The sequence below is a fragment of the Martes martes genome (assembly GCF_963455335.1).
Source record: "Martes martes genome assembly, chromosome: 4".
Lineage (NCBI taxonomy): Eukaryota > Metazoa > Chordata > Mammalia > Carnivora > Mustelidae > Martes > Martes martes.
Window position 1 is genome coordinate 74,985,224 of NC_137891.1, and position 25,596 is coordinate 75,010,819.

Sequence of the window (25,596 nt, forward strand, 5' to 3'; positions counted from 1 at the left end):
CATGCTCTCTCAGATAAATAAATAGATAATATTTTTTTAAAAAACTTGAGATTCACCCCATTCATTGTTTAGTTTACTAAATTTATAAGTATTTAATACTCAGGATAGATTAGGGAGAAATTAGTGACAGCTTAGCATATACTTAATAAAGCCCATGAACTTTTATTACTGACCCAAATTATGAAAGGCTATCATAGTCAAATAACCCTATATGTTCCTTTATTTTCATTTGTATTCTCATACTGTTTTAAGAAAGCAATTTTACAAACAAAAAATATATAAGGTGATAAATACTACTACTGACCCAAGTTTGTATATGAGTGGAAATATACATAAATATAAAATTAACTAACTCTCTCCACATATAAGTTTGGCCAAGACGCAGTATGGTACTAACCAAGCAATGAACCAGTGCAAATGAAAGTCCTTTAATCTTTGTGTTAACAAAAAACTAAATACTAACAGTAAAAATCTGGAGGTCACACCAAATTTTCAGAGGAATGATGTACAGACCCACATATTTCAGCAAAAATAAGATAACGGCCAAATATTTTAGAGAAGTGGCAGTTGGTTTGACTTGCCTTCATCACCAGAACTAAATACCTCATCTTATTCTATGGGATGTGCTGTTTGACTGATATTGAATAGAATTAAATATAAGCAACCTCTCCCTAGTGCTCTACAGTCTTACAAATTTTGGATTGATTTAATTTTCCATAAAATAAATCCATAATACTTAAAAAAATTGCTTGTGCTGATATTAATTGAAGTTCTACCTCAAATCAATTTTTGACAGATTCCTTCATATGAAGAAGTAATTTTTTTTTTTTTTTTTTTTTTTTTTAAATATTTTTATTTATTTATTTGGCAGACAGAGATCACAAGTAGGCAGAGAGGCAGGCAGAGAGAGAAGGAGGGGAAGCAGGCTCCCCGCCGAGCAGAGAGCCCAATGCGGGGCTCGATCCCAGGACCCCGGGACCACGACCCGAGCCGAAGGCAGAGGCTTAACCCACTGAGCCACCCAGGTGCCCCTGAAGAAGTAATTTTTTTAAAAAAGGGTATCACCCCCAAATGCAGGGGAATGCAGTATATATATGTGCTGGATATTATTCATTAATAAAACTGTTATTTCTCTGAATTTTGTGATGACTCATGTTGTTAGCTTTCCAAAATGTGTAATTTGTTGCAACTACTCATCTAAGAAATATTCACTTCCATATCTAATTTTTAAATCTTTTTCTTAAAAGGGGTCCCTCTATTTCTGTAAGCTGTAAGCCCCACAAAACCTGGATCTGCCCCTGACCATATTATTTTAGAAAAACCAAGGTAGCTCTCTATGCTTCTGTAATGACACGGAAACAAGTCCATGATAATATACTGCTAAGCATAAAATTCAAACTTCGGAATATCAATAGTATAATCCCACTTAAGTTTAAAAAAAAAGTTTTTCAGGTCTGACTCTATAATCTTTATTTTTTGCAAAGCATGTCTTTGCTTACTAGTTTTTTAGTTCTAAAAAAAGCAAAAGTGAATTTTCGACCTTAATTCATGCTTGTAAATCCCAATACACTTCAACCACTCCAAAACGCCTATTCCTTCCCATTTTAGTATTCTGAAATTGGATTGTAACCTGAGATCGCTGGGAAGCCGTGGTCACTCGGCGCGCATGCGCAGATATGGCCGTGGCCGTTCCGACGTGGTCGTCATCAGTGGGGCTGTGTGCGTAGTCGGTACGACCTTGAGTTTAACAGCCTTTTAAAAATACCTTCCAGAAGATTACGTGATGATTCTGAATTGAAATGAAAATGAAATTCGGTGTACGCAGAGGGGCAGGGAAACACAGCCGTGGGGCGCGCACTTGACCCCGGGCAGCGAGCCGCCTCGGGCGTGACGGCCTGGTCCACGTGCTTCTGGGCACCCCAGGAAGCGCCGTGGCCGACGCAGCCGCGCTGCCGTGCCTGAGGGGCTGCGCACTGACTTCAGGGCCAGGGAGGCCTCGGGACCGTACGTCGTGCAGGGGAGGCGCTGACGTCGTCGTCCCCGCGGCCTGCACGCGAGCCGCGCGGGGAGAGCGCCCTCCCGAGCCCGGGGCCTGGGAGGGGAGGCGCTGCGGGACGCCGGCGCTGCCCGGGAGCCAGAGCGCCCGGCCTGGCCACCGGCGCTGACGCCCTTTAGGAAGGGAAACCTTACGCGAGCCGCGAGAATCTGTCTCGCAGTCGGGGCTCCTCAGTCTCTCCGACTGAAATCGAATTCAGGGTGCCTTCAATTCTGCTGTCGGTTGTCACAGCTGGTGATAAGTACGCTGATGTTTGCCTGATACCAAAGCAGCTCGAAACAGAAATGCTGCCAATCGGAGCAGAAAATGTAAAGCCTTTACTCTAAAAATTTGAGAGCCTTTTGCTCCTCAGTGGGTGCACCCAGTGTCTTTCTCTCCTTTGTTTCGTTTGCACTTCTAAGGTAGATAGTGTCTACCGTGTTATCAACAAATGTTATTCTTTGCCTTCATTTGGGATGGCAAGATTATTGCATTTGATAAATTAATGTTAACCCTCTGCATTTTTAGTATATAACAGTAAGGCAATATGCTCTCATATCTTCAACCTCAAATAAAATTTAAGTTGCAATAACAGTCAAACTTTAGATTGGTTTAGCTTATAATGAGTTACTTCAGCCCTGGCAGGGTACATTTTAAACCAATACTAACAAATCTGTTTCTTACTGGCATGAACCCATATATACTTTTTAAAAATGAGTATCATAAATAATAATTCATAATTAGGTATTACTTATCAGGTCCTGATCTAAGTATCTGGAATTCTGTCAGTCCTGACAGCAGTCCTGAGGTAGTCAGATTTCCCTCAACTTGCAGATGAGAAAACTGAGGGACAGGAAGAAACCCAGGCCTTCTGGCCCCAGCAGCTGTTTTAAAATGGATATTCAATGAAATACTCTCTTGAGCGGATTGGAGATGATGGATATAATGAACTTGGGGCTTGTGAACGTAAAGTACCACATTTTCATTAATACCTTATAGTCTATGTAAGGAATAAAATCAGCCTTTGGAAAATGAATGATCTATGCTCTTATCTTAAAAATAAAGATGATATAATAACAAGTCACATCATTTTGCCAAGAAGGTTATGGCACTCTATTATTTGACTAATGCTCATTCACAGCATTCCTAATACCATAAAACAGCTTCAGAAACCTAAATTATACTGCCATGTGATGACTACTAAATAAATTTTGCAGTATAGACTTACTGTAGAATATAATCTTATTTCTTATTTTACTCTTTGCTGCTATCCTTTTATATTTTGAGTATGATTCAACTGCCTTCTACTAAAATTTTTATAGTGTACATTTTTTAGACTTTAGTTATTCATTTATATAGGGCTCCCCAACTTCTATTCCAAAATTTAAAAAGCTTAATAATTATTATCCTAATTTCTTAAGTGAAAAAACTGATGCTCAAACAGGTTAAATATTATACACAATATCACATACTAAGGCAGATGGGTAGTATAGACTAGAAATCCTATGCTAGGGCTCAACAGACTTCTAATGGTTTATGTAAATGGCTTGTGTTTATTCACATATCTTCTTAGAACTAATATATCTCAGAAGCATAGACCTATCATCATAAAAATGTGGTTAAACATCACTTATGTACTCTAAGTACAATTCAGAACAGAACTTTACCATTTGATTTTTTTAAAGACATAGATCCTAACACTTTCTATGTTTTTTTAATCAACAGGTTAATGTTATTGGTCTTTCCCCCAAAGATACGGAATGAAAATGAGTGGGAGGTTGGGGAGTTTGTTGTTATAAAAATCAGAAAGGGGAAACTTAATGCTGGACAGCAAGACCCTGATTTAATTTGAACATCTGGTTTTCCACATTATATATAGGCAGTGGTGATTCTGTGCCATTTTGATTCAGATTTTTCCTCTCCTAGGATGCTCTCATCTTTGCTATTATCTGTAACTCAGAGTGTAGCTCTGAATCTGTTTTTTTTTTTCTCCCCCAACTCCGTTTCAAAACTTCTGTAATTCATTTGCTGTGCAATCTAGACTCTCTCTTGCGAGTGAGCTTAGTGGATGAGCCAAACTGCCGTGGACCAGGATTGTTAGGAAGTCGATAGGTTGCTAAGAAGTCTTGCTAATTTGCTATGTAAGCTGAATGGAGTGTCAGAGAATTTTCCTTTCCCCTGATGAACTTAGGAGGTGTATGTTTTGACCTGTATCAGTGATTGTATTTGGATCAATTACTTTAAGATTACAATTTTTTATCAATATATAAATGTTGCACCTAATTATCCCTGTAATCAGTTAAACAAATGTCAGCTGTTCGCATTTCAACTCTTTCTGCCAATAACTGCTGGAAGTGATTTAATGCAGCTGGAGAATAACACTGACAATCATTATAGCCTGCAAAGTGCGAAATAATTTCATTGCACTACTGTGGTCTCTTTAGTGTGAGGACTGATCATGTTCAGGGAATGACACTTGCTGGGGGGAGCCAGTTTTATTATAATTAAGGAAATAATGGAAAAGGGGGGTGAGTCTATGGGCAGCTCAGTGTTGTTTATCTGGCAAACTCTTCTCCGTGGAGGGTTTGTTTTTATAAGTCGCTTTAAGTGTTGAAGGGAAATATTTTCATCTAAACAGGAGGGTTGTGCTTCATTCAGATTATTTCCCCTCATCTGATAAAAACCTTGCTGAGTAACAGCACAGATGTGGCATATATGGAGGAAAATGAAGGAAGAGGAGAAAAACGCTGGGTGGAGCAAAGGAGTAGTCAGCGACGCTTCCCTTTTCTGCGGGCCCTTTTCTTTTCTTTTCTTTTTTCACTTACCTGAGCCACTCTGGGGTCCACTTTGAAGGCGCGATGCCCTCCCCTCTTCCCTGGCGCAGTTACCTCCCCAGCGAGTTTTCTCCCTCGGTGGACTCGCGGCCCTGCAGCAGCCCTTCGAAGCTCCCAGGTAAGGCAGGGAAGCTCTTCCTGGGCACTCCCCCCAGGGCCCCACGGCTACCACGCCGGCTGGCCTGGTGCTCCATCGACTGGGAACAGGTGTGCCTCCTGCAGAGGCTGGGAGCTGGCGGGTTTGGCTCCGTGTACAAGGCGACTTACCACGGTGTTCTGGTGGCCATAAAGCAAGTGAAGAAGTGCACCAAGAACCGACTGGCATCCCAACGCAGTTTCTGGGCTGAGCTCAACGTCGCAGGACTTCACCATGATAACATCGTGCAGGTGGTGGCTGCCAGCACACACACACCAGCAGGCTTTAACAGCCTAGGCACCATAATCATGGAGTTTGGTGGCAATGTCACCTTACACCAAGCCATATACGGTGTGGCCAGCTGCCCTGAGGAGGAGGATGTGCAGCCTCACTGCTGTGCCGGAGAGCAATTAAATCTAGAAAAGTGTCTCAAGTATTCCCTAGATATTGTGAATGGTCTGTTCTTCCTTCACTCGCAAAACATTGTACACTTGGACCTGAAGCCGGCTAACATTCTGATCAGTGAGCAGGATGTCTGCAAAATTGGTGACTTTGGTTGCTCAGAAAAGCTGGAAGATCTACTGTGCTTCCAGACTCCTCCTTACCCCCTAGGGGGCACCTACACCCACCGAGCCCCAGAGCTCCTGAAAGGAGAGACCCTAACGCCTAAAGCTGACATCTATTCCTTTGCCATCACTCTCTGGCAAATGGTGACCAAGGAAGCCCCTTACTCAGGGGAGAGGCACTACGTGCTCTACGCCGTGGTGGCCTATAATCTCCGGCCGTCTCTGTCAGCAGCTGTCTTCACTGACTCCATCTCTGGGAAGAGACTCGAGAAGATCATCCAATGCTGCTGGAGGGCCAGTGCTTTGCAGCGGCCAAGTGCAGAACTCCTCCTGGTTGACCTTAACTCTTTAAGGGCTGAATTTGACTGATTATTAATCTGCATCGACATAAGCTTTGTCTTTATTTCTATTCATTTTTAAATTAGTGACTGTGTAGAAAAAAAACATTTGCAGGATGGATTTTTAGAAAATAAAGTTATTAAAAACTCCTTTTGGTCTAAATGCTTTTTCTAAGACAAATAGCACAGCTACAAATCTAGTAGACAGCTTAATATTGTTAGTAACTAAACTTATGCCCTCACAGAGTTATAGGCTTTGCTTTCGTTGCAAGTGTGCTTACTTCAACAGTTCTCTAGTATCACACTTGTTCTGATTTGTTATTGATGAACCCAGCTTGTCCAAGACAGAACTGAATTGTAAAATGCCAAGATGTTCTATAAACTCAAATAATAGGCTCCAAACCCACCACCTAAATGTAAACTATTAACAGTTTACTTACTCCCAAACCAAACAAGTAAAAATTTTTTGGAAAATATTAATTTTTTTCTGCCCCTCCACCCAAAACTTGTTTGTAATGACCCTCAGACGTAAAATTTACCAACCGAGGTACATTTATCTTTAAAGGAATAATATCTTAAATGATTTCTTGTGATATTTTGAACTTGTACATGCCATGAATAGAAAAATTGTGCTAATATGCTTCTAAACTGGGTCTCTTTTTCTTATTTGGACTCAGAAGTAGATGACAAAGCAAAGATTTATGATATGTGAGGAAAAAATGACAACCCTGAGGAACAGTAAAATTTAACATTTGGATGGAGATCAGACAAGTAAAACCAGACTGCCCATTCTAGAAAGCAAGACAATGGCTGCCAGTACCTAAGATTTAAAAGAATGAGGTGACTGGATTTTGCTCTTAGGACCACTATGACTTCCATTTAGCAATAGTAGTTTCTGTGAGTGGTGGAGGCCAAGGCCATTGCAATGGACCAGACAGTTACAGCAAGGACTTGCTGTTGAGGAAAAAGGGGGGAGCAGAAACTTTTAAAAGGAATAAGATACACATGTTCTTGGATTTGGGGTTTGGTTTAGTTGTCTTGGGATGAAGGAAATGAGTTTATTTGTGAATGAAGCAAGAAGAGACAAAGATAACTGATAAAATTTAAAAAGTTATAAAAGAAATGAAAAGTAATACCCAGGAAAAGAGGCTATAGCTTCACAAGGAAAGAGCCTCTCTCCCTAGATGTGAGCATTGGAAGATGGGACAACTGCCATGGAAGATAAGTTTTTACATAAGAAAAAGAGACACTGGGGAGGTTCACATCTGTGGACTTCTATTTTTTCTGTTAAGAGTGATTGAGAGTAGGAGGTCTACATGGAAATCATGGTTTGGAACTGTTCTTGAGGGAAGCAAAAGGGAGCTGTCCATGACTACATAAAATACTGGTTCAGTGATGCTAGCTCTGTCCGTGCAGCTTAGGGAAAAAACCACCCATATACCAATGACTAATTTCCTCCTCTGTTCATTGTAAAAACAGTAGTTCGTGTTGGAAAGTTTAAGATACAATGGCTCACAAACAAAATTACAACAAATCTGTTTGTTCCACCAAGTGTGCTGAAATGAGATTCTAATTATGCTACCTCATAAACAGACTGTCAGTGAGCTACATGAGGATCCTCTACGGAAAGCGTTAAGGTCCAGGATTCACTTCCAGAATGAACGTGGCCACAGCTTAGATTCAAATATCTTCCCTTCTCCTGAATACCAAAGTGGGAGGTGTCTTGTAAACTCCATAATCGGTGACATGAGAAGACAGAGAAAGTGTACAGACTCTGACATGTATGCAGTGATGCCAGATGACTGGACAGAGCCTGTAGGAAAAGAGTGCACAGAGCAGTGAGGGATAGCTCAGGGGAGGGAGGACCTGTCCGTGGCAGATCTCAGAAAGTCTTAGCAAACATAGATGTCCTGATGAACAGATAGACACTGAAGTGCCAACGGTGAGGAAAAACCTCTTGAGGACCAGGTTGAGGTCAAACTGAGCAGAGCTTACAGGAGTTGATACAGAAAGAAGGAACAGAGAGTGTTGAGGAGGGTCTAGCCAGGACAGAGCTCAGAAAGTGGAAGCAAATAGCCCCTTCTGGGAGCTCCTGGGTGGCTCAGTCCTTAAGCGTCTGCCTTCGGCTCTGATCATGATCACAGGGTCCTGGGATGGAGCTCTACATCGGGCTCCCTGCTCACCGAGGAGCCTGTTTCTCCCTCTCCTCCCCACTGGTGCTCTCTCTTGCTACCTCTGTTACTCTGTCTCAAAGAAACAAATAAAATTAAAAAGAAAGAAAGAAAGAAAAGAAAAGAAAAGAAAAAAAGCTCCTTCCACACAGGAGACAGTCAGTCTGGGGATGGGGCCAGGCAATGTAAGACAGGCACAGAAGCTGCCTAAGAGAGAGAAAAAGGTGTGGTTGCCTGAAGAAACCCACAGAAATGCCATGCTTGAAGGAAACAAATATGGTCTTTGGGGTCACAGAGAAAGGAAGTCTTTGAGCTGTGGGAAGACTGCTCTGATGGGAGGTAGAGTAACCATGTGGGCTGCTTCACCTGTAATAGTTAACAGTCAAAGGCAATTTTTTAAAGTAGAAAAATCAAGTCAGAGGTAAAGGCATATTTAACAGTACAAAGATAAGTATTAAAGATATACTATGGACTTAAATTGGGGCAGAGGAGGAGAGATGAAAAGGGATATAAGCTGTTATTATTATTCATAGAAGTAAATTCATAGATATCATTTAGGATTAAGGAAATTATATACAGTTAAATAATTGTACAAAGATTCAAAGACACCCTTCCTCAAAATCAGAACTACTGAAACAAAATAAAAAGGCAAAAGAACCAAGCACAGAATGCAAGACAACAACATACACTATAGAAACAAAATAACATAAAATGTGAGAGTTAAGATCAAACTCATCTGTCATTACCAATAAATATGAGTGGCTTTATTCACCTATTAAAGAAAATCTTTGTCCTGTAAGATATAGTTCTTTTTTTAAAGTACGGACAAAAATAAGCAACTAAATGCAAGCCAAAAATAGGAGCCACAATTTTACAAGAGAAAATGGAATTGAAGCCAAAGAAAGATATTGAACGATGTCAAAGAATATAATTCACACTAAAGAAACAAAAGTTACAAATAACTATGAACCAAATATTTGTTTTCACAGACCAGAAATAACAAGCAGTATAAGAACAAATTGAAACATTATCCATAGGAGACTAACAGATTAGATGGGCACAAAATAAGGTATGATGTAGATGACATTGAGAATTAATAGAATACATTTTGTTGTAACACTGACATTCAAGACCGTAAAAAAATAGAGATAGCTCTTTTAAAGTACCTGTAGAAAACTAATCTATACCATTTAGTACAAATTCCAAAACCTAAAAATAGTAAAGGCAAATAAAATTGAATTTTTTTTGAGAGAGAGAGTGAGTGAGAGAGAGAGCATGAGAGGGGATATGAGAGGGTTAGAGGGAGAAGCAGACCCCAGCTGAGCAGGGAACCCAATGCAGGACTCGATCCCAGGACTCTGGGATTATTACCTGAGATGAAGGCAGTCACTTAACCAACTGAGCCACCCAGGTGCCCTTAAAATTGAAATTTTAACAAAATTTAAAAGGCTCCTTTTTCTAGAAATTTTTAATACTATTAAGTAACTGTGTATCTCAAAGAAATGCTAGTCAAAATTGCAGGAACTCCAGAGAGCAACAATAATGAAAACACATATATTAGAACCAAAGGAAAACAATAAAGTCAAAGAAAATTTGTAGTCTCAAGTTGTTATATTATAATGCCCAGAAGAATATACAATATTTTAGAAAACTACAATTTACCAAATCTGACACCAGTGAAGATAGAAAATCTAAACAGGTCAATTTCTACAGAATAGAGAAGGTTGTCCAATCATTCCCCTCCCCACTCCACAAGGCATAAGACCCAAAGTCCACTGACTTCTAGAAAACCTTAAAAACCAGGTAATCTTGATGCAACTTAAATTAGAAGAAAAACTTCAAAATTCTTTTTGAGAATAACACATTGAAGCCTGATAAAGATTGCTTTAAAAAGAAACTACAGACCAACCTCATTTATAACTATCAGTGTAAGGGTTCTAAATAAAACATTAGCAAATAGAATCCAACAGTTAATTTTATTTTTATTTATTTATTTGGGAGGAGGGGGCAGAGGGAAAAGGAGAGAAAAAAATTTTAATCAGGCTCCATGCCCAGGGCAGAGCCTGATGCGCACAATCCTGAGATCATGACCTGAGCTGAAATCCAGAGGCAGATTCTTAACCAACTGAGCCAGGCACCCCAACAACAGTTAATTTTAAAAATCATGCACATACACATGATAAACATACATGATAAATAAACATGGATTTATTCCAAGATGCAAGGATGGCTCAATATTGAAAAATCTATTAATTCATTATATTCATTGGTCAAAAGAAAAAAATAAGTATACTGAGAAGACATTTGACAAAATTAGATAATCATTTCCAATTTTTAAAAAGAGGAATCCTTAATATTTTTAAAAACACTCCACATACCAATGTCAATTTCTTAGTGTTTATAAATGTATCATGGTTATGTAACATGTTAACATTAAGGGAGGCTGGGTGAAAGGCATACAAGAATTGTCTGTACTATCCTTGAAACTTTTCTATATTTCTAAACTTATTTCAAAAGAAAAAGTTAAAAATCATAAAACACACACACACACTTCAGTCCAACATTGTCTTAAGGTGGAGGCATTCCCACTAAAGTCAAGAATAGGGGTACCTGGGTGGCTCAGTTGGTTAAGCAGGTCATGATCTCGGGGTCCTGAGCCTGAGCCTCAAATCGGCCCCCTGCTCAGTGGGAAGCCAGCTTCTCCTTCTCCCACTACTCCGCTTCTGTTCCCTCTCTCGCGCGGCCTCTTTCTCTGTCAAATAAATAAATAAAATCTTTTTAAAAAGAAGTCAAAAATAACTTATATTATGTATACTATTATCCTACTATTTAACATTCTATTTGTCAATGAAATTAGGAAAATGCAGGAAATTTAGGGTTTAATAATTGTAAAGACAGAAGGAAAACTAATTCTGTTTACAGATTCTATTTTCAGGATATGTAACTGGAAATAAAAAGAATTAACAGAAAAACTAATGAGCAATGAAAATACTGTGTATAGTAGCACTATATAAAATTACCATGAAGTATGTCAACTGTATTTCAATAATAAAACAATTAACAAGAGTCAACAGACTTCAAATACGTAAACAGTTCAAAAAAATACCAGAATTTATAGGATTCCTTTTTCAATAGCAATGAAAAAGAGAAAATAACCTTTCTGACACATCCATGGCCTGCTGATACTAGGGGATACTAGGGCCAGAAGATGGGCTATTTGGCCAGTATGGGAGGGATATTAGTTGTATACCTGGGGGCTGAAGAAGTAAACATATTGAAGATAATGGGAATCATGCTTCACAACTGTTGGAGAAGGAGGCTATAGGTACAGAAAGGAAGAAGTCTGTAATAAATTGTATTATATTGGATTGAAATAAGAGGTATCAGTGTGAACTCACTTGTTAATATAGATAGATGGCTAGAGAGATACAGATAGATACAGAAATAGACAAATGTGTGTATGTGTTATATGCACATACATGTATTTCCTAGCTCTGTCCTTTGAGAGAATCTAAAATAATGATTTTTTGAAGCAGACTTTAGCACCAGATCTTATTTTGTGAGTTCTGAGTTTTAGTTTCTAACTTCTTAATTATTCACAATAGAAGGAATCCAGGGCTTCTTAGAAAAATGACTGATTCTAGAGCAGGAAAACACAAAATGGACCTAGAATATCTTATGCCCCAATAAAAAAGTGCTCCAGGAATGAGAGGTACATGTCAAAAGGACACAGGACAGGTCTCCACTGGCCAAACCTAAGGCTATGTGAGCATTAAAAAAACAATAGCAAGGAAAACAGGAACAAATAATCATAGTGAATGAAATAGGAATTCATACTAATATGAATAATTAACTAAATAAGGGAGAAAGTAAAGTCCTACCTTTCAACAGAATTGCTAATTAGTATAAAATACTTATTATTACCCTTACAGTGGAGAAGACCTGCTGACACTATTTTACAAGTGATATAACTAGATATAAGCTACTTTAATCAATATCACCAGCAATGAGATAAATTGACATTATGTGCCTCCTTTCTGTGCATTATGTGCACAGAAAAAAGCATAGCACCATTTCTGTGATATTCCTGAGAAAGATACATAACCTGATTCAAATCAAGGAACAACATACAAACCCAAATTGGCCAGTGTAGTTCAAAACTATCAAGGAAAGACTGAGAAGGACATGACAATCCAATATAACACATAATCTTGAATTGGATCATGGTCCCATAAAGGACATTATTAGGACAACTGGCAAAATTTGAATGGAATCTAGATTAGATGCTCGTGTTATACCAATTTCTTGATTTCCATGGTTATACTGTAGTTATGTTAGAGTGTGTCCTTGTTTTTAGGAAACACTTGCTGAAATACTAAAAGGTAATGAGGTGTCCATGTCTGTAACTTACTCTCAATTGGTTCAGAATAAAAAACAATTGGTTCAGAATAAAGAGAATGATAAGGTAAATGTGATCAAATTTAACAATTGGGGGAGTGTTGGTTGAAGAGAATTTGGGAGGCTTTTGTGTCATTCTTGCAATTTTTCTATAAGTTAGAATTATTTCAAAATAAAACAATTAAAATAAAGGGGGAAATGTAGGTATAAGTTTAATAAAAATGTGCAAAATCTTTATGGGGAAGACTTTAAAACACTTAACATAAGAGACATCCAACAAAATGAAGACTTACTATGAAGGTGGCTATTCTTCCTAAATTAACTTATAATATTAAAATGATTCCAAATTTCAATATATGTGTGTGTTTATCTCCAACTGAAAATCAGATAAGCTGACTGTAAAATTTATATAAAAAATTAAAAAAAGAGCCAGAAAAATTCAGAAATAGATAAGCAATAAGGAAGAACTAACCCCACTAAACATTAATATCTAGTATAAAATCTAAGTAATAAAAATATTGTGGTATAATATATGAATACACAGATCATTCAAACAGAAAGAATGTCCAAACACCTATGGGAATTTGGTACACGATAAAGATGGTTTCTTAAATCTGTGGAGAAAAGATGGACTTTTCAATGAAATTATGTTGGGACACCTATGTGGCCAACTGAAACCAAAATTAGGACTAGATCTCACAACAAACAGATATATTTTCAATGAGTCAAAGATTTAAGAGTGAAAAATGAACTAATGAGAACTACGGGGTGGTGGGGACGGGGTGAGTAAATTCCTTTATAACATTAGAATGAGAAAGTCTTTCCAAAATCATGAAAGGAATAGATGGTATTCTCAACTACAAAAAGAAGGAACATATCTACATGGGAAAAAATCAACAATATAGATAAGGTCAAAAGAGAAATAACAAACTGGGGGGAAAGTATTTGTACTTCAAATCACAGCAAAGAGCTAATCTCCCTAACATAAAAGGAGTGCTTAGAATTTGATAAGGAAAAAAAAAAACAAAAACAAACGATGAACAATCAGTTCACAGAAATAGAAACATGAATAGTCCTTAAACATATGAGAATTCCTAATTAAAGCTACCCTGAGATAGCATTTTTCCATTACAGAAATTGAAAATAGATCACTATAATGTAAAAAATTGGCAAATATCGTTGGTGAGGCATAGGGAACTAGGTCCTCTTAGCTATTGCTAGTGGAAGTACAAACTGCAATAAACTATGGAAAGTAATTTGGTTACATCTATTAAAATTACAAAATCATTTCCCTATGATCCAGGAATCCTACTCCTGGAAATGTGTCCTATTGATATACTCATAGATATATGAACAAGCTTATTCATTATAGGATTTTTATAATAGCAAAAGATTAGAAGCAAGTCAAGCACCTTTCAATAAGAACTGGTTAGATTATGATACATCCATATACTAAAACACTCTGCTTGTGAACAAAAAGAATAAACCTTTTACTGTTACTGAGAAATCTGCATAGTGTATTTTTCAATTCAAAGCAAGGTGTAAGTCAGTAACAAAGGCAATATGACATGCTATGCTTCCTTTTGTGAAAGAAAGAAGGAAAATAAGAATACATATTCATATTTCTTTGTAATTATATAAGAACTCTAGAAGGAAAAACAAAATAAAAGTTATTCTCTGTGGTAGGAAAAGAGATGGATGGAGCAAGAATGGTAATGAGAGTTTTTGCTGCATATCCATTCTATTCATTTAATATTTGAACCATATGAACGCATCGCCTATTCAAAAATAGTACCACTTAATAGTAACAATGTTTAAAAATAAAGTCAAACGTCAATCTGTACAAGTTTGCCTTAAACCACCTTGAATCCTCTCACCTAATTGCTCCCTTCATCTAGCTTCCCTTGAGCCAATGAAATCATGGTAAACATGCTTTTAAGTGTGCCAAGAAATTCATTTCTTTCTGACCTTTCTCAGATTCAAAGCGGAGAGCAGCTTCCAGGGCCACGGCCTCTGAAGGAAAAAGACTAAAGCTCACCCAGGTGAAGTTACATCCTCTGATAAACATTTCCATCACACTCTGCATCTCCACAGCACCCACCACTCTTATAATTACTATCTTTACTTTACAACATCAGAGCTAAACTCTATTGAGAGCATTATGTATCAGGAACTGTAAAGTGCTTGACATAGATATCAAATTAAATCCTCACAACTACTCTTAACATATTTACTATTATTATTTCCTATATTTACTGCTGTTTTCTTGTTAAATATTGAGGAGACAGACACAGAGAGATTAAGAACTTATCTAGGGTCATACAGCTAAAAGACAGGGCCAGAACCCATGTCCTTAACCATTTCACTCCAGCACCTGGGATGGCGGTAGGGGCAGGAAATACCCTACTCTTCGTGTCATTATCTCAAATGTTTCAACAATTTGTTTTATCTAATTCACAGAAATCAACCAAGAAAATTACTTTTTAAGGCATTACTTTGTACAAATAGTAGAACAGTGCACTTGAGGATAATTTTTAAAAGGAAACAGAAAAGACATCTAGAAGTATATGGTGCCCAAGGTTGAAAAAAAGAAAAGAAAATGGTTATAGTCTGTACTTATTCCTTTCCTTCACATAAGTCTGCTCATAAAAATCATTCTTACCCATGTATTCACATATTCAGCAAGGCTATATTTCACCATCCAAAATACCCTGGCAGGCACTGCATGAGAAAACCCAGGCACAAAGACAGACCCAGGATTTGATATTATGTTCCAGCTGAAGAGGTCATGCAATACTATATTTAAATTAAGATTTTTGTGGATACTGACTTCATTATTGGTATATTAAACACATTTCCAAAATTTAAAACTGCCTGACCATCCTGGAAATTTTGGAACTTCCAATGAATGATAAAGGGCAAAACATACTCATTTATCTCTCTCTTCTCCTTCCTAGAGCAACGTATTGACAGCCGATGAATTTTTTAAAGAATGAATTCATAAGGGCAAAGAGAATGAGAGAACAAATTACAGAAACAAAATCTTGGAAGCTGGAAAGTTCAGTATACCCCCAGAAAGCTTAATCCTGAGCCAATAGTAGAGGAAACTGAGATACAACCTGAGTTGTAGCATAGAACGCCCAAAGGTCTTAGCACTGGTTGTTTAAGTTCACAGAATCTGGCAACTGAGCTAATACTCCGTAGGCAAAGAAATATGAGTAGTCTAGGAAATACGAATAATCCAACAGTGGTGGTTCCCCAGTAAGACAGCCAGAATAACCTATGGTGAGGCTTTCATTCTTAATGGTCCATCCACATGTACAGAGTTACCAGGCAGCTTTTTGGTGCCCTACTATTAAATAGGAGCAGATAGTTCAGCTTTTTTTTTTTTTTTAAGCTCAGCTTATTTTTAAAGAGAGTCTTGAATATAAAAGAGTAAGATCAAAAAACCTTACCTATCCTCAAAAATATATATATAAAAGTAGCTATTAGCAACATTTTTTAAAAATAGGGTTTTATTAAAAAAAAACAAACCTGGAAAATAGTAAAGAGCTCTTGGAAGTTAAAGCTATGTTAACATAAATGAAAAATTCACTAGAAAAACTGGTACACAAAGATAAGTAAATCTTTCAGAAAATACAGAAAAACAGATTGAAAATAGAAGACAAGACAATGGAGGGTCAGCCTGGAAAGTCCAACATCCAAATAATAGACATCCCAAGAAGAGAAAATATGGAAAACAGGAGAAGATTATCAACACACAATTTAGGAAACAAAAGTTTCCAGACTGAAAAGATGCAGGATTGACTGCCAATACAAGTGAAAACAAACTACACAAAGGCATATTACCATAGAATTTTAGAACAGTAAGGGCAATGAGAAAGTCCTAAAAGTTCCTCCCCCCCACAAAAATCACATACAAAAGATAAGGATCCTAAAAGATAACAGAGGCTGCCACCTCCAAACTTCTGATGGAAAACCATTTCCAACTTGGAAATCTATACCCAGCCAAAATATCGAGTGACTGTGCATCCGACTGAAATCCTTCCCAGGCAAGCAAGACCTCAAAAATTTACTCCTGTGTACCCTTTCTCAGGAAACTACTCAAGGAGGTATTCCACCAAAGCACAAGTATAAACCAAAAAAGAAAACATGGGATCCAAGAAATAGTTACAGTCCAATAGACAAAGGGAATCTCCAAAGATGGTGGTGACTGCAGATCACAAGCTGTCTTGTGATGCAGTGATGCAGATTAGAGCAGATCCGAAGACTCAAGAAGATGAAGCTAATGAATATCTGAGAGAACAGTTCCACAGTTTGAGGAGAGTTTGGGGGTAACAGATGAGTATGGAGAAAACAAAGCAAATGAAATAAAAAATTTATTAACCAACACAGGTAGTTGGGCAATACAAGAAAAGCAAATACAGCATAACAAATGGTTCGATTCAGAATAGCCTTATGTAGCTATAATAATGCAACACTGTATGTTGATCTAACCAAAGTTAAGACAATAAAGGAAGGGCCAGTGGAGGGGAATTGGGGAAAACATTAAATCCTGATCTTCTGAAGACAGAAGTCAATAGGTATTTCCTTAAACTAAGGGGAAAAAAAAATCAAGAAATGTCCACATAATTACACTACTTCCAGGCACAGACACAGATACCAAAATCAACAGCAAAAGGGAGTCGAAAATGGTTGCAAGACTCCAAGAGTTGGTGTGGCATCCTAGAGGCCTTTTAAAAAAATTTTCGCAGTAATTCTAGTGCAACTGTTTGACTCTTTAACTGATGTTCATGTATAACTGATGAAAAGTAAAACTGAATTTGAGAAAGAAAAAGAAAATAAGTCTGTGAGTGTGTCTCAGGAAAAGGTGGATGATAGGGAAATATTTTACCATGCTTTTCCTATAAACTGAATTTTAAGAAACAAAAAGTAAGCTAAATACTCTCCTTGATTACTTTGATACACGTGAGTCAACTTACTATGTGAAATCCATACTTTCCTTATAATAGCATGATGAAATAGTACAGGCTCCCTCAAAAGGGAAAAAACCTAAAAGAAGGAACAAGCCACCCATTCAGCTAAGGAAAGCAGAAGCAGCAGACTAAAGTAAAGCAAGACAGCTTCCTGAACACTGCTGAATAGGGCATCAAATTACAAAGAGGGAAAACCTAAAGGTCTATGGAATAATAGAGTACAGCCAGAAGAAATTTAAAGGGAAAGGAGAGAAAAACTTGACAGTATAATGGCAGCCAATGCCAGAAGCAAGTCCCCTTACAGCGGAGTCAAGTTACAGAATTTCCCTGGCTTCAGAACTGGAAGTAGATTTCCCCCCTTTCAGGAATAGTGAATCATATTAGAACACACTGTACAGTCAGTCTGACCAAACATTTGTCAAACATTGAGTAATCTTTACTGAAGTCCTTAAGAAATTGTGATGCTGCCACAATCTGAAGAATAAACCACTGGGGAAAAAAAGACAAGAAAATAACCTGTTTTCTCTCCTATTTCTCAAATGAATCTCATGACAGGATCATGCCAGTCTACTATAAGTAGATCAGATAACTCATTAATTGTCTACTGAATTTATTGTTCCGTAATTATTTCAGAAATTCCTGCTATTAATTTGAGCGAGAATTACCCATCACAAGGGCAATTATGTTTCTGTGATAGAGTCGACTGATGAATTCAGGCTTGAGTGTGTAATTCGTGGATGTTCAGGATCTGTCTTCTGGATTTCTTGCTGTCTGTATTTTGGCCATTCTGTCATTCCTTAGCACCCTGACTAGGGTGTAAGAGAGAAAATGATGGAAATACATTCTATGTTTTGTTTTGTTTTGTTTTTTCCTAACAGGTCTGTTATCCAGCATTGGCTTTAATTAGATTTGAGGACTACTTGTAGATTTCATTTATTTGTATCCTCACCACCTCCTTATTTTACGGATTCCTCCTTAGGCAACAAAAATTCAATTTTAAAGAGTTGGTTTTGGGTTTTTTTTTTTTTTTTTTTAACTCTTTAATGGGATCCCAGAGTCAGATCTGTAGTTGGAACTCACAACTGCAGGCATCGGTGAAGGCAAGGGAAGGGCCAGACTGGGATTTTGTTGGTACAAAGCCTCAAAGTCTTCATTGAAGAGATCTCTAAGAAGTTAGGGCCGGTAACTGGTCCCCACCCACAATCCCTCCACCTCACCCTATCAAAAAGATAAAAAGACAACCAGGAAATAATGGTATCTCCTTAGCTGAGGAGGAGTTTGTCCAAATGGAAAAGAAATCTATTCTGCAAACAATATCAGGACAAGTAGGTTAGGCTACCTTAGGGATCGAGAAGAAGATCTTTTGAGGTGTCTTCAGGAAAAATTACCAGTGGGGAGGGTGGACGGTTCTATGAACAATTGAAATCAGAACAATTAAAATAAAAATAGGCGCTAGGGGGCGCTGCTGGCTAACAGCTGGGGTAACCTTTTCCCTGATTCTGCGAAGGTAGACGTTTGCAAAAGAGGACAGAGGCAGCAGCCCCTGGGGAGCTGTCATGACACCAGCCAAGGAGACAAGCAGTTGGCGTCTCTGGGCAGAGGGAAGGAGGAGGGAACCCATCTTTCCTGACTGTAGCGTGACTGCTGCAGCCAGAGGAAAGAGGCTGTGTTTAGTGAGTCTTCTCTCTCGCAAAGTGGAGGAAACCAAAGAGTGAGTAAATCATGCTTTCTGTTTTCAAGGAGCTTTTAGCCTACCGCCAATAGCTTTATTAAAAGTATATGTGTATATATATATATATATATATATATATATATATATATACACACACACACACACACACACACATATATACACACACACACATATATATATGTATATATGTATATAGATAGAGATATTTTAAAGATTTTATTTATTTATTTGAGAGAGAGACACAGAGAGAACATGAGAGGGCGGAAGGTCAGAGGGAGAAGCTGACGCCCCGTGGAGCTGGGTGCCTGACGCAGGACTTGATCCCTGGACTTTGGGATCATCACCCAAGTCGAAGGCAGTTGCTTAACCAACTGAGCCACCCAGGCGCCCCTAAAAATATATATTTTTTTAAATAAATACTTTACATACCACACACCAAAATCACTTCCAGATGGATTGGAGAGCATCTGTAAGACTGGAGGAAGACAGAACTGAATTGTTAATATATATTCGAAGGAGGAAACAATCTCTAAACTTTTCTACAAGCAAGTGTAAAAACTAGAGAGATTGCCACATTTAATTACATAAAAATGATAACTTCTGGATAGTAAAATAAAATAAATAAAATGCAAACAATGAGCTGAAAAAAATATTTGGTCAAAATGTGACTGACAACGGTTAATACTTTTTCTATAACAAACACATAAAAATAAAAATGAAATATCACCATGTTCTAATAGAGAAATGTACAAATCTTGAAAAGTCGATTTACATTTAGGAGACAAATACGAAATATAGGAAAATGTTAATCTCACAAGTCCTTAAAGAAATGCAAAGGGGAAATAGGGTGTATTAAAAATAGACAATGCATGATATTTTTAATGCTAATGAAGTTGCAATAAAACAGAATCTTCTATACGTTGCTGGTGACAGTAGAGATCACTGAAATTTTTTGGCAAGCCCTTGCCATTCGCTGACTCACTAATAATGCTTCTGGAACTCCATCATACGAAATGCTACAAAATAAGTATTTTAATTAATAAAATGTTCACTAAGAGCCATTTATTTTGAGCAAAATTTGAAACAAGGTAAATGTCCAAAATGGTTAAATAAATTACAATACAATAGTTGATTTAAAAATGTTACAGTGATTATAGCAACATAAAAATTGCTATACTACACTGTAAGTGAATGGCACGGGATACAAAATTATCAGTTTTTTATCACTTTTTAAATAAACAAATCATTATCAAAACATGTAGAAAAAGAATGAAGTTTTTGTTTGGGACTGGATGTCTGGGGAACTGTGGCTGTCTCTTTTTTTATTTTTTAAAAGCTTTTCTTATTTTCCAATTTCAAAATTCTTTATAATGAAATACTTACTTAAAAATAAATGGCCACCAAAATCACTTGCATGTGTATATATTAACAATGAACAATATGGAAAGGAAATTAAGAAAACAATTCCAATTTACAATGGTATCAAAAAGAAAATAGGAATAAATCTAACCAAGGAGGTGAAAGGTTTGTACACTGAAAATGACAAAATAGTGCTGAAAGAAGTTAAGGAATAAATAAATGGAAAGACATCTTATGTTCATTAATTGGAAGACTTTAATATTTTTAAGACTGTCCATACTACCCAAAGCAATCTACAGATTCAACACAATCCCTATCAAAATCCCAATGACAATTTTCAGAAAGAGAAAAATTCATTCTAACATTCATATCGAATTTCAAGGGACCCCAAATAACCCAAACAATTTTGATTAAAGCAGAACAAAGTTGAGGGCCTCACAACTTTCTGATTCAAAATGTCTTACAAAGCCACAGTAATCCACATCGTGCTAATGGCATAGATCGACAAATAGACCAATAGAATAAAATAGCCCAGAAATTAACCCTCACATATATGGTCAAATGATCTTTGACAAGAGTGCCAAGACCACTCAATGAGACAAGAACAATCTCTTCAACAAATGGTTCTGAGCAAACTGGATATGCAAAAGAATGAAATTAGACTCTTACCTTACTCTTACGCAAATATTAACTCAAAATGGATTAAGGACATAAACATAAGACCTAGAACTATAAAACAAGGAGGAGAAAAGCTTCATGACATTGGACTTGGCAATGGTTTCTTGGATATGACACCAAGGCACAGGCAACAAGAGTAAAAATGGACAAATGAGACTACATCAAACTTAAAAGGACTTGTTAATAATTACAGAATTTCAAATTTTCAAGATGAAAAAGTTCTGGAGATCCTTTCCTAACAATGTGAATACATGTAACACTACTGAACTGTACACTTAATGCTTTAAATGGTAAATTTTATGTTTTTATCACAAAAGATTAAGAAGTCAAAAAATGTAATAAAATGAAATAAATGGTTTATGTACCCACATGCTTCCATTTAAAGTAAAAGTTTTTCAAAGAGCTGTCCCCACTTCAAACCTCAGTAATACTGTCTTGAAATATCTTGTTATCAAGGTCATGCCACTGCTTCCACTTTGAGAAATCAATGGTCCATTTTCTATCTTGTTTTTTAAAACCAGCCTTGTTAAGATATAATTCACATAGGGGCACCTGGGTGGCTCAGTGGGTTAAGCCTTTGCCTTCGGCTCAGGTCATGATCTCAGGATCCTGGGATCGAACCCCGCATTGGGCTCTCTGCTCAGTGGGGAGCCTGCTTCCCCCTCTCTCTCTGCCTACCTCTCTGCCTAATTGTGATCTCTCTCTCTCTCTGTCAAATAAATAAATAAAATCTTTTTTAAAAAAAGATATAATTCACATATACAATTCACCTATTTAAAGTACATAATTAAATGGTTTTGAGTATATTCACAAACATCATCATAAACGATGCGAGAGTATTTTCAACATCCCCATACCCATTAGCAGTCACTCCACTTTTCTTCCCCTCTCAGCCCTCAGAGGAACACTAATCTACTTTCTATCTCTACAAACTTGCTTAGTCTTAACATTTCATGTAAGTGGAATCATATACAATGTGGTCTTTTTGACTGGGTTCTTTCACTTGGCCTCATGTTTTCAAGGTAAATTCTTTTGTAATATGTAACAGTACTTAATTTCATTTCATTGCCAAATAACATTATATATATTATACATATACTATTCTATATTATATTAAAATAACATTATAGACACACACACCATTTTATGTATCTGTTCATCAGTTGTTTCCACTAATTGGCTCTTATGAATAATCCTGCTATGGACATTCACATGCAAGTTTTTGCATGGATATGTTTTCATTTATTTAGGGCATAGATCTAGGAGTGTAATTGCTAAGTCGGATAGTAAATAACCTTTTGAGGAACTAACACACTGTCCTCCAAAGTAGCTGAGCCATTTCACATTCCCACCAGCAGTGTAAGAGGGCTCCCGATTTCTCCACATCTTCACTAATACTTGTTACCAATTGTCTTCTTAATTCTTATGTCATTTCATTGATGGCTAATTATGTTGAGCATCTTTTTATATTTTTATTGGCCATTTGTATATCTTTAAGAAGTTTCTATTCATATTTCAATTGGGTTATTTGTCTTGTATTATTGAATTATAAGATTTCTTTATACATTCTACATATACCTCCCTTATTAGATTTATGATTTGCAAATATTTTCTCACATTACATTAGGTTATCTTTTCACTTTCTCATAGTGTCCTCTGATGTGCAAGAGTGTTTAATTTTGATGAAGTGTAATTCATCTTTTTTTCTCTCGTTGAATGTGCTTTTGCTGTCATATCTCTGAAACCATTGTCAAATCCAGGGTCACAAACATTTATGTTTTCTTCTAAGAGTTTTAAAGTTTAATCTCTTACATTTTGGCCTTAGATACATTTTGAATTAATTTTTGTACATGGTATGAGTAGGGATCCAATTTCATTCTTTTGTGTATGAGTACCCAGCTGTCCCCACACCATTTGTGAAAAGACTATTCCTTCTCCCCATTGAATTGAAAGTCCTCTTTTCCTCCTTTCCCAGCCCTTATTAATCATATTCTAATTTCTGTTTCAAAAATCAACTTTCTATAAAGTGAGAGCTTATTCCCAGATCCTCAATTCTATTCCACTGGGTTATATGTCAGTCCTTATGCCAGTCTTGATTACTATAGCTTTGTAGCAAGTTTTTAAATCAAGAAGTGCGAGTCCCCCAACTTTGTTTTGCTTTTTGAAGATTGTTTTCAAATTTTCATGGGAGTGGCAGGATCACCCTGACAATTTCTGCAAAGAAGCCAACTGGAATTTTAATAGGAATTACATTGATTTTATATACTGATTTGAGAAGTATTGATGTCCTGATACTCATGAACACTGGATGTATTTACACTTACTTAGGCCTTCCTTAGTATCCTTCAACAATGTTTTATAATTTTCAGATTATAAGTTTCTGACTTCTTTTGTTAAATTTATTCCGAAGTATTTTATCCTTTTTCATACGATTAGAAATGGAATCTTTTTTAACTTTAATTTTTGGATTATTTATTGCTTCACTTTAGAAATACAGTTGATTTTCTTATATTAATTTTGTATCCTGCAATCCTGTTTGTCTTTCACCATTAGGTTGGATGTTGGTTGTGGGTTTTCCATAGAGGTCCTTTATTATGTTGAGTAAGTTACATTCTAGTCCTAGTTTGTTGAGTGTTTTTATCATTAAGGTATGTTGAACTTTGGGTGCCTGGGCGCCTCAGTCCTTAAGCCTCTGCCCATGGCTTAGGTTATGTTCCCAGGGTCCTGGGAACATAGTCCCAGCATCGCACTCCCTGCTCAGCAGGAAGCCTGCTTCTCCCTCTCCTGCTTCCACTCCTTGTGTTCCCTCTCTCACTGTGTCTCTGTCAAATAAATAAATAAAATCTTTGAAAAAAAAAAAAGGTATGTTGAACATTGTCATATTTTTCTTCCATTCCCGTTGAAATGATCATGTGGTTTTTGTCCTTTATTCTAGTGATATAATGTAATAAATACATTGATTGATTTTTGGATTCTCTCTCCATTCCTACTTGATCTCCAAGCAACATTAACACAGTTTGAGCACTGCTTTTTGAAATACTCTAATTTCTCTTGACTTCATTATTCTATTTTTCTCCTACTTCACAGATTCCTTTTTCTCCGTCCAATTCTAAATGCTGAGTGTCCAGGGCTTTGTCCTGAGCCCTCTTCTCTTCTGTTTGCACCCTCCTTACATGATTTTATCCAGAACCATGATCATCTCCAAGCTTATGGCCCCCAATTTATATTTCCAGCCTTGATCTCTTTTCTGAGTTCAGAGCAAGGTCCTACTGCCTCCTTCATGTCTTCATTTTCTATTAACAATGCAAACTTAACTTGATTAAAACAAAGTGATTATTTTCCACTGCTTTCCAAGTCTCCTTTAGCTCAGTTAAGGTTTCCAAAATGCACCTATTTGCTAGCCAAGAACTAGAAGTTGTCTAATTCTATTTTCCTCCATCTTCCAAACCCAATCTAGTCATGTCTACTTCAAAATATGTCTCAAATTCAATGACTTCTCATCATCTATATTGCTAAGGCCCAGTCCAAACCACTAATATCTCCTCTCTGGACAATTATATAAGCTTCCTAATATCTTGCATTCCTATTGTCAATTCTCTATGCAGCAGCCTTGTTTAGGTTTTAAAAACCTAAATCATATCATACCACGTCCTTACTTAAAAATTTGCATTGCCTTCCCATTCCTTCATAATGAAACCTAAACCCGTTGCCATAGCCTATGAGATCCAACATGATCTGGGCCTTGACTACATCTCGGACTTCACTTTTCACCCTTCTCCCACATTTACCATGCCTAGACACACCATCTTTCATTCTGTCCTGTAATATACTAAGTGTCTTCCTGCCTCAAGGAATGGCTAGTTCTTTGTCATCATTCAGAATTCAGGTTAAAAGTTTTCTACCTTGAATATTTTTTTTTGCCTGATTTCTTTCTTTTTTTTTTTTTATTTCTTTTCAGCGTAACAGTATTCATTGTTTTTGCACCACACCCAGTGCTCCATGCAATCCGTGCCCTCCCTAATACCCACCACCTGGTTCCCCCAACCTTCCACCTCCCGCCTCTTCAAAACCCTCAAGTTGTTTTTCAGAGTCCATAGTCTCTCATGGTTCACCTCCCCTTCCAATTTCCCTCAACCCCCTTCTTACCTTGATTATTCTATCCTTTTTTAATTTTATTTATTTATTTTAGAGAGAGAATGAGAGACAGCATGAGAGGTTAGAAGGTCAGAGGGAGAAGCAGCCTCCCAATGGAGCTGGGAGCCTGAAGCAGGATTTTTTTTAATTAATTAATTTATTTTAATAAACATATGATGTATTTTTATCCTCAGGGGTACAGGTCTGTGAATCGCCAGGTTTACACATTTCACAGCACTCATCATAGCACATACCCTCCCCAATGTCCATATCCCCAC

The 25,596-nt window shown here is 37.1% G+C and overlaps 1 protein-coding gene across 1 annotated transcript; it reads left to right on the forward strand.

Moving 5' to 3' along the window:
- Positions 1-4,863: 4,863 nt before the first annotated feature.
- MOS (MOS proto-oncogene, serine/threonine kinase) lies at positions 4,864-5,940 on the forward strand (the record flags this gene model as incomplete). Its single annotated transcript, XM_080801910.1, has 1 exon — positions 4,864-5,940. The coding sequence occupies exon 1, from the start codon at positions 4,894-4,896 to the stop codon at positions 5,938-5,940; it is 1,047 nt and encodes a 348-aa protein (XP_080658036.1). The 5' UTR covers positions 4,864-4,893.
- Positions 5,941-25,596: the final 19,656 nt, after the last annotated feature.